A 17,296-nucleotide genomic window follows, 5' to 3' on the forward strand; every position below is an offset into this window, starting at 1 on the left:
CAACGTACACTGCATTAAAGCTATAGCATACCGTATGCATGTTTGCAGGGATCAAACCTATGACCTTTATGTTGCTAGAGGAATCCTCTACCAACAAAGCTACAAAATCCCTATGAATACGGCATTCACAATGTTTGTTATGCATATTGAGCCAAGTTTCATCTTGCAGCTTGGAGAGAGCTGCAAGATGAAACTTCACAAATGGACTGTCTTAAACAAACATGAGCATAAGCAGATGGGGTTAAGCTCGATTAGTCTTTTATTTGTTTTTTGGACGAGAGTGTTTTGCCACAAGCTCATTCTCAAGAGTTGCACACACAGATTTCTGAAAGTCTCGAGGGAACAATGGCAGAAGAGAAATCCATATGAAGTCTGAAATAAAAACTGTGTGGGAAGAAAACATGAGCCAATTATGCTTTGTTAGATGTGCTGAAGGTGCCAAAAGAACTAGACGTCCACCTGACTCTATTTAAAGATACAGAGGTGAACAGAAGATTATAGCATCACAGTAGAAAACATGCGTTGTTTGTTTTGACCCTACACATACATGAAAAATGGAGAGAAATAAAAATCATAACTATATCTAATAATTACAGGTGTGAGTGTTAAAAGTGAGGAGAGGTCATGACTCTCAGTGTTTAAATAAAGAAGCACCAAAACCAGTTTAAGCCACACTTAAACATTTATATATGTCTTTGCATGACATAATAGCAAAACATTCCTTAAAAGAATAAATAAAAAGGCATTAGTTAGGCTTAAATTGATAAAAAAACTAGGACAAACTCAACTAAATGTTTTGAAAACTTTCTGTTTTTTAAGAAGAACCTGTGGTGCACCTGCCATGACACATCAGTTAACCACTGAGGGAAACTGACTTCATAAGAGTTAGTTTAAAGTTTTTAAAAAGGAAGTTAGTATTGAGAAAATATCTAGTATCATCTGTTACCAAATCTCACTTGTGCAATTGACATTCATTGCAGCTTTAGTGTAAAAAAATACTGTATGAGGAGGCAACTACCTGATTCCAAATTATTTTAATTTACATTTTAAAAAAAGGCACTCACAAGATTTTTGAAAGCGGAATTACAATAAAACAGATAGGATAAGATTTAATAGATGTATTATAAACGCAATACACAATGAGGGGCCGATTTCTTATATTTATTAATTTCTGTACTAAACAACTATCTGGGGAGTTTGACTCATAACAGAGCACTATCTGCTGTGCATAACCTTATTTTAAGGAAATACGAAAAATGTGAACTTATGTAATTGCTAACAACTTTAGATGTGACTATAGATTGAACCCGCTTGTGTAATTTCATGACTCATCTAGGGTGAAACTGATACATCTAAGAGTTTTAACCCTCCACCAAAAAGATACTTGAAAAAGCACAGAGTTTTAATGCAGAACTATACTTGAAAGCAGATTTGATCAAATCTAATAAACTGAAAGACGTATGAAAATAAGTCACTGTATTAAATATGCTCCACGTCTAGCAATGTGCATAAATGTAATAAAGCTAGAGTATTTTGGTAGGAAGGACTTTAAAGGATGAAAAATGTGTGCATGTTTATGCGAGTGTGTAAAAGTGTCATCCATATAAGCATCACTCTTTATCTCTCTGCATTACCTGTGTCACTCTATATCTCTCTGCATTACCTGTGTCACTCTTTATCTCTCTGCATTACCTGTTTCACTCTTTATCTCTCTGCATTACCTGTGTCACTCTTTATCTCTCTGCATTACCTGTTTTACTCTTTATCTCTCTGCATTACCTGTGTCACTCTTTATCTCTCTGCATTACCTGTTTCACTCTTTATCTCTCTGCATGACCTGTTTCACTCTTTATCTCTCTGCATGACCTGTTTCACTCTTTATCTCTCTGCATTACCTGTTTTACTCTTTATCTCTCTGCATTACCTGTTTTACTCTTTATCTCTCTGCATTACCTGTGTCACTCTTTATCTCTCTGCATTCATTATGTCTCTCTTTTTTCTATCCGCATGTCCTTTGCACTCTTTATCTCTCTGCATTCCCTGTGTCACTCTTTATCTCTGCATTCCCTGTGTCACTCTTTATCTCTCTGCATTACCTGTGTCACTCTTTATCTCACTGCATTTCCTGTGTCACTCTTTATCTCTCTGTATTTCCTGTGTCACTCTTCATCTCTCTTCATTACCTGTGTCACTCTTTATCTCACTGCATTTCCTGTGTCACTCTTTATCTCACTGCATTTCCTGTGTCACTCTTGAACTCTCTGCATTCCCTGTGTCACTCTTTTTGTCTATCTGCATGTCCTGTGCCACACAACCTCTCAATTTCAGCATGGCCTGTGTCACTCTACCTTTCTCTCTCTAAGCATGGCTTGTGTCACTCTTTATCTCTATGCATTCCCTGTGTCACTCTTTCATTCAACATGGCCTGTGTCACTCTATCTCTCTCTCTCTTTCTCTCTCAGCATGGCCTTTGTCACTCTTTATCTCTATGCATTCCCTGTGTCAGTCTTTCTTTCCTGTGTCGCTCTACCTCTCTCGCTCTCTATCTCTTTTGCTCTCTCACACATGGCATATGTCACTCTTCTATGAAGGTATATTTGGTGCAAAACAACTGCACACCTGTGACAGTGGAATTTGTATTTGTAGAGATTATCCACACATGTGTATCAGTAAATTTGAAGTCACAGATGAAGAGTTGCAAACTTGTAGATTTTTTTTCTTTCCCTCAAATACAACACAACAGTTACACATTCACAAATCCTTCAGTGCAGCTGCACAAATCCCATTTTACAAATCACAGATTAAGAAACTCACAAGCTCACGTTTTTTGCTACAATTGCTGCAGTAAATATGGTGCAAAACCTACTTGAACACCTGCATCAAAGTATGTGAAGTCACACACAAATTTTGTACATTCGCAAAATCAGTTTGTGCATCTGTGCGATGAGAGTTGCATGTGTGTAAAAAAAATTTTTCACAAATATTTTTTTCTTTTTGAAATATTTTCTAGCACAAACACAAGTACATAAATACAACTGCTTGAATCTGCTGCTACAAGTTTCAAACACTCTTTTTTGTGTGCTCTCTGTTTTGCACCAAATATCTCGAGATAAATGGTGCGAAAGTGATTTGTATACCTGTAGGCTATGTTCAGCACTGCCCACCAGGTGGCGCCTGACACTCACTGAAGCAGAGTTTATTACAGTTTTTCTGAATTGCTAAAACACATTTTTTGAAACCATCACTCATTTTCTCAAAACCTTAAACACAAATCCCAATTTCAAACACAATTTACAGAACCCCTGACTCTTCGATCAAAATCAAACAATTCCTTCAAAACCATTTCACTTATACTCAAAATCAAACTAAGCTTTCAAATCATACACACATAAGTCTATAATATAAAACACTACAAGCATCCATTAGACACTACCTTAAAAAATGGAAAACACAACATCCAGGAGATCTGCTTACAGAAAAATACATGTTTATTGTAAATAACAACACACTTGACAAATACTGTTAAAAATCTCTATTACTGTAATCACAAGTTTAGTTCAGTGAATATAGCGAATACTTTACTGTAAGTACTGCAAGTAATAGTAAGTTTTCAATATTACTGTAAGCAGCACTTGTATTTTGTAAAAAGTCAGCAATCCAACTGAAAATTTTGCCAATTGCATCGTCTCTGGTGTCCTTTTCTTCCTCATACTCTTCATCTGCCTCTCAGACTGTTTCCAATCCACACAATTGGTAAAAAATACCATTAGATAAAAGTGTGTAGAATTTTGAGTTGTTGTGTTTACTCGATGATAACGGTGTTGTAGTTGTGTTCAACTTTTGCCTGCCTGTGTTAAGTATTTATAAAACAAGTGCATTGCAGTGTAAAATGTGTGTTTTAGTGAGAAGTTTGTGTTTAGTGTTTTGCAAAAAGAGTGCAAGATTTGACAAACGTGTTTAGGCCACTATGAATTTAGTTCAGAGATTGGGGTTTAGTGTTTTAGCAATTCAGAAAAACTGTAATTACCAGCAATGTTTCAGCATGGTAAATCGTCTTTATCAAGGTATTATTTTCACCAAGTGGAGAACAATACAAATGGGAGTGCTAATTATACACAGATGAAGGTAATTACATACAATATTCCAAGGATTCATTAGTAAACAAAATATAAGTTCCATAAATCTCAAACCATCAATATAAATAGATTAAAAAATACAAGCAGCAAATACACACATAGGCCTACATTTAACTAAGATACATGCTTTTTCTTCTAATATACTAATTTGGATGATTATTTCTGTCTTTTTTAATCGGGTAACTGAACAACTAAATTGTTTTTATTATTATCTAAACAGTTGTTCTGATTTCTTAACATTTACCCTGGATGCTAACCCAAATCAAATCAGCTTTTTAGACTTGTGGGTAGCTTGTAATTTTTTACATAGGGATCCGATTAAAAAACCTACAGCTCGTCATACACTATTGAGAGTGGATTCTTATTGTCATGAGCAGGGCCGTACAGAGGATTTTATAAATACCAAGGTCCATATGTATTTTTCTAATAGCAATTGCACAAACAAAAGAAACATTTAAAATCCTTACAATTACCTGCAAAAAAAGTTAGACCCTGTAAAGTGAAACAATCACACTAACATAAGCACGCTAAAATACTTACCTGTTCCCTTAAAGAAAGAAGAGTTAACTCAAAAGAATAGTTTAAAAATAGTTAAAGCAACTGTTCTAAAAGAGCTGATTAAAATTTAATAGACCGGTCTAAGAACAAAACTAACCAGAATAAACCCATACTTAAACCAGTTAAATCCATTTCAACTTATTTAAATAAGAAAAGATTAAATATAAAGGATTTAAAATTATTTATTATAAATATCGTACTGTAAATATTTATTAATTATTTATTGACATACATATTTTACTATAAACATTTATTGATTATTTATTGATCTACATTGATTATTTATTGACACATCTTTTACTGTAAATATTTATTGATTATTTATTTATCTAAATTGTCTACGGTAAACATTTATTGATATATTTATTGAATCATCTATATTGATATATTTATCTAATTATTCTATTTATCTTACTAACTTACCTATTCCATTTTTAATCCTGTTCAGTAAACTGCTAATTAATTTATATAAGTTTTCATGTCTCATGTGTCTTTTCTAATATAACATACACCACTCAACGAACCTAGAACTGGTCCAGTAGCATAGTTATTACGATTGCAGTGACATAAGTGCTACAACTGCATTTTGTTGAACTTAATCATCCTATAACTTCATTATTGTATATAGCAATTGAGAGGGTATTTTCATCTAGAAAGTGAGGTGAGTTGGACCAATTTTTACTTAGACAGGAGGCCTTTTAGGTATATTAAAGCCTATTAGGTATATGTAGGCCTATGTGTGTATTTGCTGCTTGTATTTTTTAATCTACTTATATTGATGGTTTGAGATTTATGGAACTTATATTTTGTTTACTAATGAATCATTGGAATATTGTATGTAATTACCTTCATCTGTGTATAATTAGCACTCCCATTTGTATTGTTCTCCACTTGGTGAAAATAATACCTTGATAAAGGCGATTTACCTTGCTGAAACATTGCTGGTAATTAATAAACTCTGCTTCAGTGAGTGTCAGGCGCCACCTGGTGGGCAGTGCTGAACATAGCCTACAGGTATACAAATCACTTTCGCACCACTTATCTCGAGATATTTGGTGCAAAACAGAGAGCACACAAAAAAGAGTGTTTGAAACTTGTAGCAGCAGATTCAAGCAGTTGTATTTATGTACTTGTGTTTGTGCTAGAAAATATTTCAAAAATAAAAAAATATTTGTGAAAAAATTTTTTTACACACATGCAACTCTCATCGCACAGATGCACAAACTGATTTGCAAATGTACAAAATTTGTGTGTGACTTCACATACTTTGATGCAGGTGTTCAAGTAGGTTTTGCACCATATTTACTGCAGCAATTGTAGCAAAAAACGTGAGCTTGTGAGTTTCTTAATCTGTGATTTGTAAAATGGGATTTGTGCAGCTGCACTGAAGGATTTGTGAATGTGTAACTGTTGTGTTGTATTTGAGGGAAAGAAAAAAAATCTACAAGTTTGCAACTCTTCATCTGTGACTTCAAATTTACTGATACACATGTGTGGATAATCTCTACAAATACAAATTCCACTGTCACAGGTGTGCAGTTGTTTTGCACCAAATATACCTTCATACTCTTCCTCTCTCTCAGCATGGCCTGTGCCACTCTCTCTCTCTTTCTCTCTATCTATCTGTCTATCTCTCTCTGTGTATGGCCTGCGTCACTCTTTCTCTGTATGGTCGGTGTCAGACTCTACATTAACATCTAATTATGATGTGAGTTATTTCCTTTGGGGAGTATGTTCTACTTAACTACACTGTCCCGGCCTCTGATTCCCACATTAATCTTCGACCCTCTGAGAACACTTCCATCGATTTGTGGTTCGCTGGGAGTCCATCTCATCTTATGGAAGTGAAGAGCAGGATTAGGCTGAAATGAGCATCTGGGGGAAGGAGGTGTTAAAGCTGCAGCGAGAGAGAGGAAAGACCTCTCCGTCAGCCGGCTGATTGATGATCTTTGTTGTCTTGTAGAGCAATGTGAGGGTGTGTTAACTGCAGGCTTTATATTAATCACATCATTTGTATAAAGAGACGTCTACTGGTTATTGAGAAGTAATGCTCCGGGTTCAATGCAGATTACAAAGTGTGTGGCATGTTATCGATTACCATCATCAAATCATTTCAGTTCATCTTAAAGTTTGCCGCAAACCATTTATGGTTTAAAATCATACATTTGATGCTCATGTTTGTTAAAGCACTTAATATTAGACTATTTATTCTCATGTAACTGAGGTATTAAAATGATCATACTCTTTTCAGATTAGTTCTAGGTTAGTTAACCTCTGGTTATCTGTTACCAGAAAAATTCCTGTGTAATGTTACTTCATGTAAATAGTATTTTGTGGTTTATTGCATAACATACATCTGCAGTATCACTATATGTTTCACACAGTGGTTTATCACATTGGTTATCACATACTGTTATCATTTAGTGTAGTTAAACGCTTGTGTTTACTGTCTGATACCATCACTCAATCATGGTATTCACATTCCACAGAAGTGCTTATGAGACAATTTAGCCAAGCACAGTTGGAAAATCGGGTAAAATTTTGTTTCTTGTTTTCTCCTTCCATATGTTCAAGTTTGTTAAGTTTTAATCAAGCAGATTTTCGTTCATTTCCTTAAAATGATTCATCTGGTCTGACAGCTCTAAATGAGCTCTCTAAGGATACATTTTAAATCATCAGAGAAAATACACACATATAGCTTGGAACAGAGATGTGAACTTTAAGTGATTTATATAACATAAAAGTCTTGCCTTTTTGTAGCCTTGGTAGACAAATTAAAGCTCTTATCTCTCTTTATAAATACCCAATAGCCACTGTTGTTCATTATAACTATGGGCAATGATGTAAGTTAAATTATTGCAAAGAGATTGCATGGATTTAAGCAATCTTAGCTGCTTTTAGACCTAATGTTTCAATTTTTGTGATACATCTATTTATAGACTTATGTAAAAGGCAGCACTGATAGTTTGACAGCAAGCTGCTTTATTTGTTTAATTATATTTGTTTGCATATTGTTTATAAACATCTAAACATCATTAGTTTGTGTTTCCTGCATGCAGTAAGTACATTTAAAAAGAAAGATTTTTTAAAAAGAAAAATATTTTTTTAACTGGTTTTATGAGAAATATAAAGCCTAAAAATAGGAAAACTGTATTTGAAGTGTAATTTGATTTTTAAGTTTGGCTTTTACATGGAGCAATCTTTAGTAGCTGGAGTGTAACATTTAATGATGCATATTGTATATTCATAAACTATTGTGCATGAGGCTCTGATAATAACCTTTTATTTTTAAAGCAAACTTTGTTTTAATTTACTTGTTTATGTTGGCACAATATATCATTTTAGATGTTAAAGGTGCAGTGTGTAAATTTTAGCGATTGGTGAGGTTGCGTATTGCAACCAGCGGCTCAGTCCACTGCTCACCCCTCGATTTTGAAATACATAGAGAAGCTACGATAGCTGCCACCAGAAAAAAACATGTCATCATCGGAGACAAATTTAGTAAAAAAAAGTTTGTCCGTTTAGGGCTTCTGTAGACACATTCCGGCACAAAATGGCAACTTCCACGTAAGGGGACCCCAAGTATATATGTAGATGAAAATGTCTCATTCTAAGGTAATAACAACATAATGGTTCATTATAAAAAGGTCTTTATACAACCCTGAAAATATAGTTTTGTATATGATTTTGCATTTTTGTCAAAAGATTCTTCTAAAAAATACACTCTGCATCTTTCAAAACTGTGTATATGTATATATTCACTGTTAAATAATATTTATTCAAAAGAAAACAGGGCAAAAATGCCCATAGCTGATGAAATGCTGGTGAAATAATAAAAGCATCTAAATAAAAAAAATGACTTTGGATAATATTTGACAGACATGTAGACCGCATAAACTGAATTTTCTCTTAAACAAAACAGGTGGTGCCCACAATTTGATAACATTATATTTCTGCTGAACTTCTGTAGAAGTTTTTAACTATGGCCGAGACTACAGACATAATAATAACAAATATTTTAAAGATTTTTAAAATTAAAATAAAACACTGTATCTGAGCCGTAATGTGAAGGAATTATATTTACATGTACGCATTTGGAAGAAACTTCAAGCTAGCAACATTTGTGTTCCCTGGGATCAAATCCACAACTTTTTGTGCTGCTAAACACAATGCAGGAACACTCAATCACTCAAGTGTGGGTAAACAAATTATGTTTGTTATTATAATTACATGTTAATGTCTTTTCTTTTAAATGTTTTACTTTATTAATATTTGGTAAAATTTGGAGTTTTTTGCATTTGATTGAGTCTGTGTATAAATATTAAAATGTCCTGTGATGACTTTAGACTCTGTACAGACATTATTATTATTATTATTATTATTATTATTAGAATAATAGTTGCTTCTGGCCACATCTCTGTTTGTTTATCTCACTCCATCCAAAAATCAGTCTAGACTGAAAAAACAATAAAAGCAAACTGGAAAATTTGTAATGAAATTCAATTTTATCATTTGTTACTTAGACCACAGAAAATATTGTATTTTGAGGGTTTAAGATTAATGTCATTGGTATAGTTAGATGGGATGTGAATTTAAAGTGTCTACAAATATATAACAAACTCGAAATAAAAATGTTATCATTTGTATGAGTTAAGTATGACTTTGTTAGTACAACATGAAATTATTCATTTAATTTTAAAACAACAGAGAGTAACAAACAGCGCCATCTCTAGGTGAGTTTAAAGTCTTCATATTAAACTTCGTATGTCTTTGTTTCTCAGCCCATATGATAAATATAATAATATATAAAAATATAAATATATTTCAAAACATAAAAAATGCCAAAAAATATATTTAGTAAAATATAACATAATATAACAATATAATACTATATTATAATATATATTTTGAAATATTTATCTACTGTAGTAAACTGTAATAATAATCCTAGATGATTTTTTTAAACTTAACCATAGTAAGGTAAATATTTAAAAATGTTCTCTATCAGTTTTCTATTGTTTATACTATATTATAGTAAACATTAGAAAGTGTAAAATATATTACAAAAATATACCAGAGTACACTACAATGACTATAGTTTACTAAATTAAATACTGTAATCTATTCTACCACAGTGATTTGGTTTATTTATTTATTTTTATTGCATAATATTAAGAGACGGCAACATGCCAAAGCGGTCAGGCCGTTTCTCAATTCGAAGGCTGTATCCTCCGAAGGTCGCATTTGCAGGCTGCATACGTCATCAAGACTGTCTTATTTCAGAATATCAACATTTATAAAGTTGACTATTATTCTTAGTTAAATCGTAAATTGTTGCAATATGCTTATGACTTGCGAATGTAATGCTCAGTTTATTTTTAATAAACCAGGCTTGATGGCGTATGCAGCCTGCATATGCGCCCTCCGGAAGCTGCAGCCTTCAGATTGAGAAACGGCCTCAATGTCTGATATCCTAACGGAAGTGAGCACTTTGAATCATGTAGGGGATTTCCTTGTTATTATCAATTAAATATGTTTTATCTGACCGGCTGTTGTGGTCTTGGCTGCTATTTCTCCATTTAATTTAATTTGTATTTTGTTCTGTGCGGTCGTTGTAATTCTTCGTGTAGTTCTCCGTCGCTCCAACAGGCGGCAGTAATGCCGTTTAACTCCGTCATCGCCACTGTAGAGGAAGAGCGCAGCGACAATAACAACAACACGACTGCAGTTATTGCCTAATGTCAGATATCACATTCAGTTTGAACATTATAAACACCGTTTACTGTCATCATACTACATCAGGGAAACTCATTAATAGGTTAATGGTAAGTGAAACATTTTGAAAATATGTTTTTAAATAAGGAGGAAGGTTAACGTGGCACACAATGCTGTTACATCTGTTCAGTTATGGAATGACTGATTATATTATCATGTCACCTAAACTAGTTCATTTTTACCTTCAGGGTGACTTGATATAAATCATATCTGAAGATTTTAGAAAAACTGTAAAACCCTCTCTGACGTCATGGCCCAGCAGAGAGGAGTCAACAGTCTGCAATTTAACCAGGACCAGAGTAAGTTTGAGACAAATTTGCTCAATAACACATTTAAAATATATAATGATGCACGTAGCTTTAAAAAAATCTTAACCTTGAGTTAATTTATCAGCCTATGAATACTTATAATGTACTATTGATATATACTCATAACAAAGACTTATTTAGCTATATAACTTTATACACTTTTACTAAGGTTGTTTCTGCTGTGCCATGGAGACCGGTGTTCGCATTTACAATGTGGAACCCTTAATGGAAAAGGGGCATTTAGGTAAAATTAATCTGCATTTGTCATATTAATATCACTTGTTTGTTGAGATGTCTGTAAATGTTTTGTGATTTGATTGGTTACAGACCATGAGCAGGTGGGCAGCATTGCCTCATGTTCAATGCTTCATCGATCAAATCTCTTGGCTGTTGTTGGAGGCGGAGTCAATCCTAAATTTTCTGAAATCTCAGGTATGCTGACACCTTGCACTTTATAATGCAAACTAATCTACTATTAAAATCCAACTACAACAATTAAAGTATTTTGTTTATTTGGTTTAAAATCTAATTTAAGGTTACATTAAATGCATTTTCAACATTGGATTATATCTTTGACAGTATTAATATGGGATGATGCTCGAGAAGTGCGAGACCCCAAAGACAAACTTGTGCTTGAGTTCACATTCACCAAACCAGTGCTCGCTGTGCGTATGAGACATGACAAGTAAGACAAACACCATTTGGAGAATCTCGATTATGATTTGATTTGAATGTGCTCAATGTACTATTAATGTCTCATCTCTTCTGTTCTTTTGTGTGAAGAATCATCATTGTGTTGAAAAACAGAATCTACGTTTATAGTTTTCCAGACAACCCTGTTAAGCTATTTGAGTTTGACACTCGGGACAACCCAAAAGGTATTGCGATGATTATACAGATGTTTGCAAAATATGTGTAGATAGAAGAAAATCAACCTGATAATTTTGTACTTAAGGTGCTTTACATTTATGGTCCTGTAGGTTTGTGTGATCTGTGTCCTAGTTCGGAAAAGCAGTTGCTTGTTTTCCCTGGACATAAATGTGGCAGTCTGCAGTTAGTGGTAAGATGCACTGTACTATGATTGCACATACAAATGTTAAAATATATGAATGCACCCATGTATCGGCCTATAATCGGTATCGGCAGATAAAAGTAGTTTTTGACCCGGGCCAATTAAATCCTGCCGATCAAAAGGAGTGGGAAAACGTATCAAAACTCATACTGTGGCATTGTTTTGAATTGGGTCACAATAACAACAGAAATGCAGTTTGTATAGTCTGCACTTTTAGGATTTTTACAACATTATAATTTGAAACATGGAGCAAAAAAGCATCATCGATATCTATTGGTATCGGCTTATGTCATTCTGAGTAATAGAAAACAGAACAGTGCATTCCTATTACAAAATATTGGCTATTAAAGCATGTGATTCTCATTTAATTTCAGTTCAAGGTCCAGATTCATCCATCACTTTCTGTCATTCATTAACAGGATCTTTCCAACACAAAACCTGGAACATCTTCAGCTCCGTTCACCATCAATGCCCATCAAAGTGAGATCGCCTGCCTTGCACTGAATCAGCCTGGCAGTGTGGTGGCCTCCGCCTCTCGAAAAGGCACTTTGATCCGTTTGTTTGACACTACGACACGAGATAAACTAGTCGAGCTGCGGAGAGGGACCGACCCTGCAACACTCTACTGGTATTGACCCATCTCTGCAATACACACATTTTAAATGTTCGATTACTAGTCCTTTATCTATATATAATGCATCATTTTTTTCAGCATTAACTTCAGCCACGACTCATCCTTTCTCTGCGCATCAAGCGACAAGGGAACTGTGCACATATTCGCTTTAAAAGACACCAAACTGAACCGTCGCTCTGCGTAAGATTTTCTTCTCTCTTGGTCATTGATTTACATACAGAATTACATAGTTGTAGTGTCATTAATACAAATATTTGACTTCTCTTCATTAGCTTGGCACGTGTGGGGAAGGTGGGTCCGGTCATTGGACAGTACGTGGACAGTCAGTGGTCTCTGGCTAACTTTACCGTGCCTGCAGAATGTGCTTGTATCTGTGCTTTTGGGAAGAACACATCCAAAAATGTCAACTCGGTTATTGGTATGTGCGTTTTATTCTTCAGCAAAAGGTTAAACTTAAAATGTAGCTACTTTATTTAATGATACGTAATGTTTCTTGTTTCTTTCTATAGCCATATGTGTTGACGGGACATTCCACAAGTACGTCTTCACCCCTGATGGAAACTGCAACCGCGAGGCTTTTGATGTGTATCTGGACATTTGTGATGATGATGATTTTTGAAGCTGGAGAACTTTGATCTGTAGCTAAATGTAAATTAGTACTTAATGTTACAGCTTTGTTTGTTCTTGTTGCTTATTTGTGTGAGTTTATGTTGCTGCTTTGTATAATCACATGTACATAAGCTTTCTGTGTAAAGTGAAAATATGTTTAATGAAGTTTGATAAGATACAAATTTAAAGGTTTTAAAGTCTGTTGAGTGTCTTTGGGAATCTCTTCACCATTATAGACCTTTGAATGATTTTCTATTATTCATTAAAGTGCACCTATTTCATTGCTAAAAACAGCGTTATTTTGTGTATTTGGTATAATACCATGTGTTTGCGTGGTTTAAAAAAACATTATTTTCCACACATCGTTAATTTTTGTAGCTCCAGATATCTCTGCTTTCCTCAAATGCTTTTATTTTTGTACAAAACTCATCGATCTGAATAGCTCTGTGTCCCTGATTGGCCAGTTAATCTGTACGTTGTGATTGGACTAAATATCTCTGAGGTCAGCTGGAAATGTGACACTTCTTTCCATGTTTAAAAGATTCGCTCACAATGCAATGCTGACAGGAGTTAACTTACAGGCTGTGAGGCCTAAATGGGAGGAGTTATGATAATGACCGTCGTGTCCACGGAAATAAACTGTTGCCTGCAATCTGTGTGTTTGTTGTAGTGCAAGAAAAGAAATTTATATTAAAAACGATAACTCGCGTCATCGTTTACTTTGGGGTTTGTACCTTTTGCATATCATTAACATGTACTTACGCACCAAAGGAAATGTAAAATCGTGAATCGGAACATAGTTGCCTTTTAATCAGATATTATGCTGTTTCTTTCGTGCAGGTTTTCATACGAGAACCCCTGATGGTTCGGAAGGGAATTTATTATTCCAATTTAAAAAAATGTCAGGTGGTACAACCAGTCATTGTCTATTTGCCAGATAAGTTTTAATGCAGTCCCTGTGTCATGCTGATTGTTTTAATAGTGGCATTTAAAATTATAATTTTTGTAAGTGCAAAACAACTTTACCATAAAAAGTATAATAACAATAATAGACAACCTAAGCTTTTATTAAACTAAAATTGTTTGCTTATTAAAATTGTTTAGTTTTTTTATTGCAGTTGCCCCATTTGACTTTCTGGTTGCACCACCTGACCTCTGATATAAATTTATATTAAACAGACTTCTACTTGGATGCTGGTACAAGCTTTTGCCTGTGATATCAAATTCATAAATATACTTTTTAAATACAATTAAAATTTAAAAGCATTTTTCCCCTAGTTTTACATTGGTTGTATCACCTGACATTTCTGGTTGCACCACCTGACCTCTGCAATAAATTTATATTAAACAAACTTCTACTTGGATGCTGGTACAAGCTTTTGCCTGTGATATCAATTTCATAAATATACTTTTTAAATACACTTAAAATATAGAAGCATTTTTTCCTAGTTTTACATTGGTTGTACCACCTGACATTTGACTTTCTGGTTCCACCACCTGACCTCTGCAATAAAGTTATATTAAACAGACTTCTACTTGGATGCTGGTACAAGCTTTTGCCTGTGATATCAAATTCATAAATATACTTTTTAAATACAATTAAAATTTAAAAGCATTTTTCCCCTAGTTTTACATTGGTTGTACCACCTGACATTTCTGGTTGCACCAGCTGACCTCTGCAATAAATTTATATTAAACAGACTTCTACTTGGATGCTGGTACAAGCTTTTGCCTGTGATATCAAATTCATAAATATACTTTTAAAATACAATTAAATTTAAAAGCATTTTTCCTAGTTTTACATTGGTTGTACCACCTGACATTTGACTTTCTGGTTGCACCAGCTGACCTCTGCAATAAATTTATATTAAACAGACTTCGACTTGGATGCTGGTACAAGCTTTTGCCTGTGATATCAAATTCATAAATATACTTTTAAAATACAATTAAATTTAAAAGCATTTTTCCTAGTTTTACATTGGTTGTACCACCTGACATTTGACTTTCTGGTTGCACCAGCTGACCTCTGCAATAAATTTATATTAAACAGACTTCGACTTGGATGCTGGTACAAGCTTTTGCCTGTGATATCAAATTCATAAATATACTTTTTAAATACAATTAAAATTTAAAAGCATTTTTCCTAGTTTTACATTGGTTGTACCACCTGACATTTCTGGTTGCACCAGCTGACCTCTGCAATAAATTTATATTAAACAGACTTCTACTTGGATGCTGGTACAAGCTTTTGCCTGTGATATCAAATTCATAAATATACTTTTTAAATACAATTAAAATTTAAAAGCATTTTTTCCTAGTTTTACATTGATTGTACCACCTGACATTTCTGGTTGCACCACCTGACCTCTGCAATAAATGTATATTAAACAAACTTCTACTTGGATGCTGGTACAAGCTTTTGCCTGTGATATCAATTTCATAAATATACTTTTTAAATACACTTAAAATTTAGAAGCATTTTTTCCTAGTTTTACATTGGTTGTACCACCTGACATTTGACTTTCTGGTTGCACCAGCTGACCTCTGCAATGAATTTATATTAAACAGACTTCTACTTGGATGCTGGTACAAGCTTTTGCCTGTGATATCAAATTCATAAATATACTTTTTAAATACAATTAAAATTTAAAAGCATTTTTCCCCTAGTTTTACATTGGTTGTACCACCTGACATTTCTGGTTGCACCACCTGACCTCTGCAATAAATTTATATTAAACAAACTTCTACTTGGATGCTGGTACAAGCTTTTGCCTGTGATATCAATTTCATAAATATACTTTTTAAATACACTTAAAATTTAGAAGCATTTTTTCCTAGTTTTACATTGGTTGTACCACCTGACATTTGACTTTCTGGTTGCACCAGCTGACCTCTGCAATAAATTTATATTAAACAGACTTCGACTTGGATGCTGGTACAAGCTTTTGCCTGTGATATCAAATTCATAAATATACTTTTAAAATACAATTAAATTTAAAAGCATTTTTCCTAGTTTTACATTGGTTGTACCACCTGACATTTGACTTTCTGGTTGCACCAGCTGACCTCTGCAATAAATTTATATTAAACAGACTTCGACTTGGATGCTGGTACAAGCTTTTGCCTGTGATATCAAATTCATAAATATACTTTTTAAATACAATTAAAATTTAAAAGCATTTTTCCTAGTTTTACATTGGTTGTACCACCTGACATTTCTGGTTGCACCAGCTGACCTCTGCAATAAATTTATATTAAACAGACTTCTACTTGGATGCTGGTACAAGCTTTTGCCTGTGATATCAAATTCATAAATATACTTTTTAAATACAATTAAAATTTAAAAGCATTTTTCCTAGTTTTACATTGGTTGTACCACCTGACATTTCTGGTTGCACCAGCTGACCTCTGCAATAAATTTATATTAAACAGACTTCTACTTGGATGCTGGTACAAGCTTTTGCCTGTGATATCAATTTCATAAATATACTTTTTAAATACACTTAAAATATAGAAGCATTTTTTCCTAGTTTTACATTGGTTGTACCACCTGACATTTGACTTTCTGGTTCCACCACCTGACCTCTGCAATAAAGTTATATTAAACAGACTTCTACTTGGATGCTGGTACAAGCTTTTGCCTGTGATATCAAATTCATAAATATACTTTTTAAATACAATTAAAATTTAAAAGCATTTTTTCTAGTTTTACATTGGTTGTACCACCTGACATTTCTGGTTCCACCACCTGACCTCTGCAATAAATTTATATTAAACAGACTTCTACTTGGATGCTGGTACAAGCTTTTGCCTGTGATATCAAATTCATAAATATACTTTTTAAATACAATTAAAATTTAAAAGCATTTTTCCTAGTTTTACATTGGTTGTACCACCTGACATTTCTGGTTGCACCAGCTGACCTCTGCAATAAATTTATATTAAACAGACTTCTACTTGGATGCTGGTACAAGCTTTTGCCTGTGATATCAAATTCATAAATATACTTTTTAAATACAATTAAAATTTAAAAGCATTTTTCCTAGTTTTACATTGGTTGTACCACCTGACATTTCTGGTTGCACCAGCTGACCTCTGCAATAAATTTATATTAAACAGACTTCTACTTGGATGCTGGTACAAGCTTTTGCCTGTGATATCAATTTCATAAATATACTTTTTAAATACACTTAAAATAAAGAAG

At 33.7% G+C, this 17,296-nt stretch overlaps 1 protein-coding gene across 1 annotated transcript; it reads left to right on the top strand.

The window, feature by feature from the left end:
• Window positions 1–10,372: 10,372 nt before the first annotated feature.
• Window positions 10,373–13,800, top strand: wdr45 (WD repeat domain 45). Its single transcript, XM_065262120.2, has 11 exons — window positions 10,373–10,519; window positions 10,658–10,768; window positions 10,947–11,021; window positions 11,105–11,209; window positions 11,357–11,462; window positions 11,561–11,655; window positions 11,758–11,837; window positions 12,269–12,477; window positions 12,562–12,663; window positions 12,756–12,901; window positions 12,993–13,800. Exons 2-11 carry the CDS (start codon window positions 10,720–10,722, stop codon window positions 13,100–13,102), a joined length of 1,077 nt encoding a protein of 358 aa, XP_065118192.1. The 5' UTR covers window positions 10,373–10,519; window positions 10,658–10,719; the 3' UTR covers window positions 13,103–13,800.
• Window positions 13,801–17,296: the final 3,496 nt, after the last annotated feature.

The sequence above is a fragment of the Paramisgurnus dabryanus genome, chromosome 10, assembly GCF_030506205.2.
Source record: "Paramisgurnus dabryanus chromosome 10, PD_genome_1.1, whole genome shotgun sequence".
NCBI classification, from domain to species: domain Eukaryota; kingdom Metazoa; phylum Chordata; class Actinopteri; order Cypriniformes; family Cobitidae; genus Paramisgurnus; species Paramisgurnus dabryanus.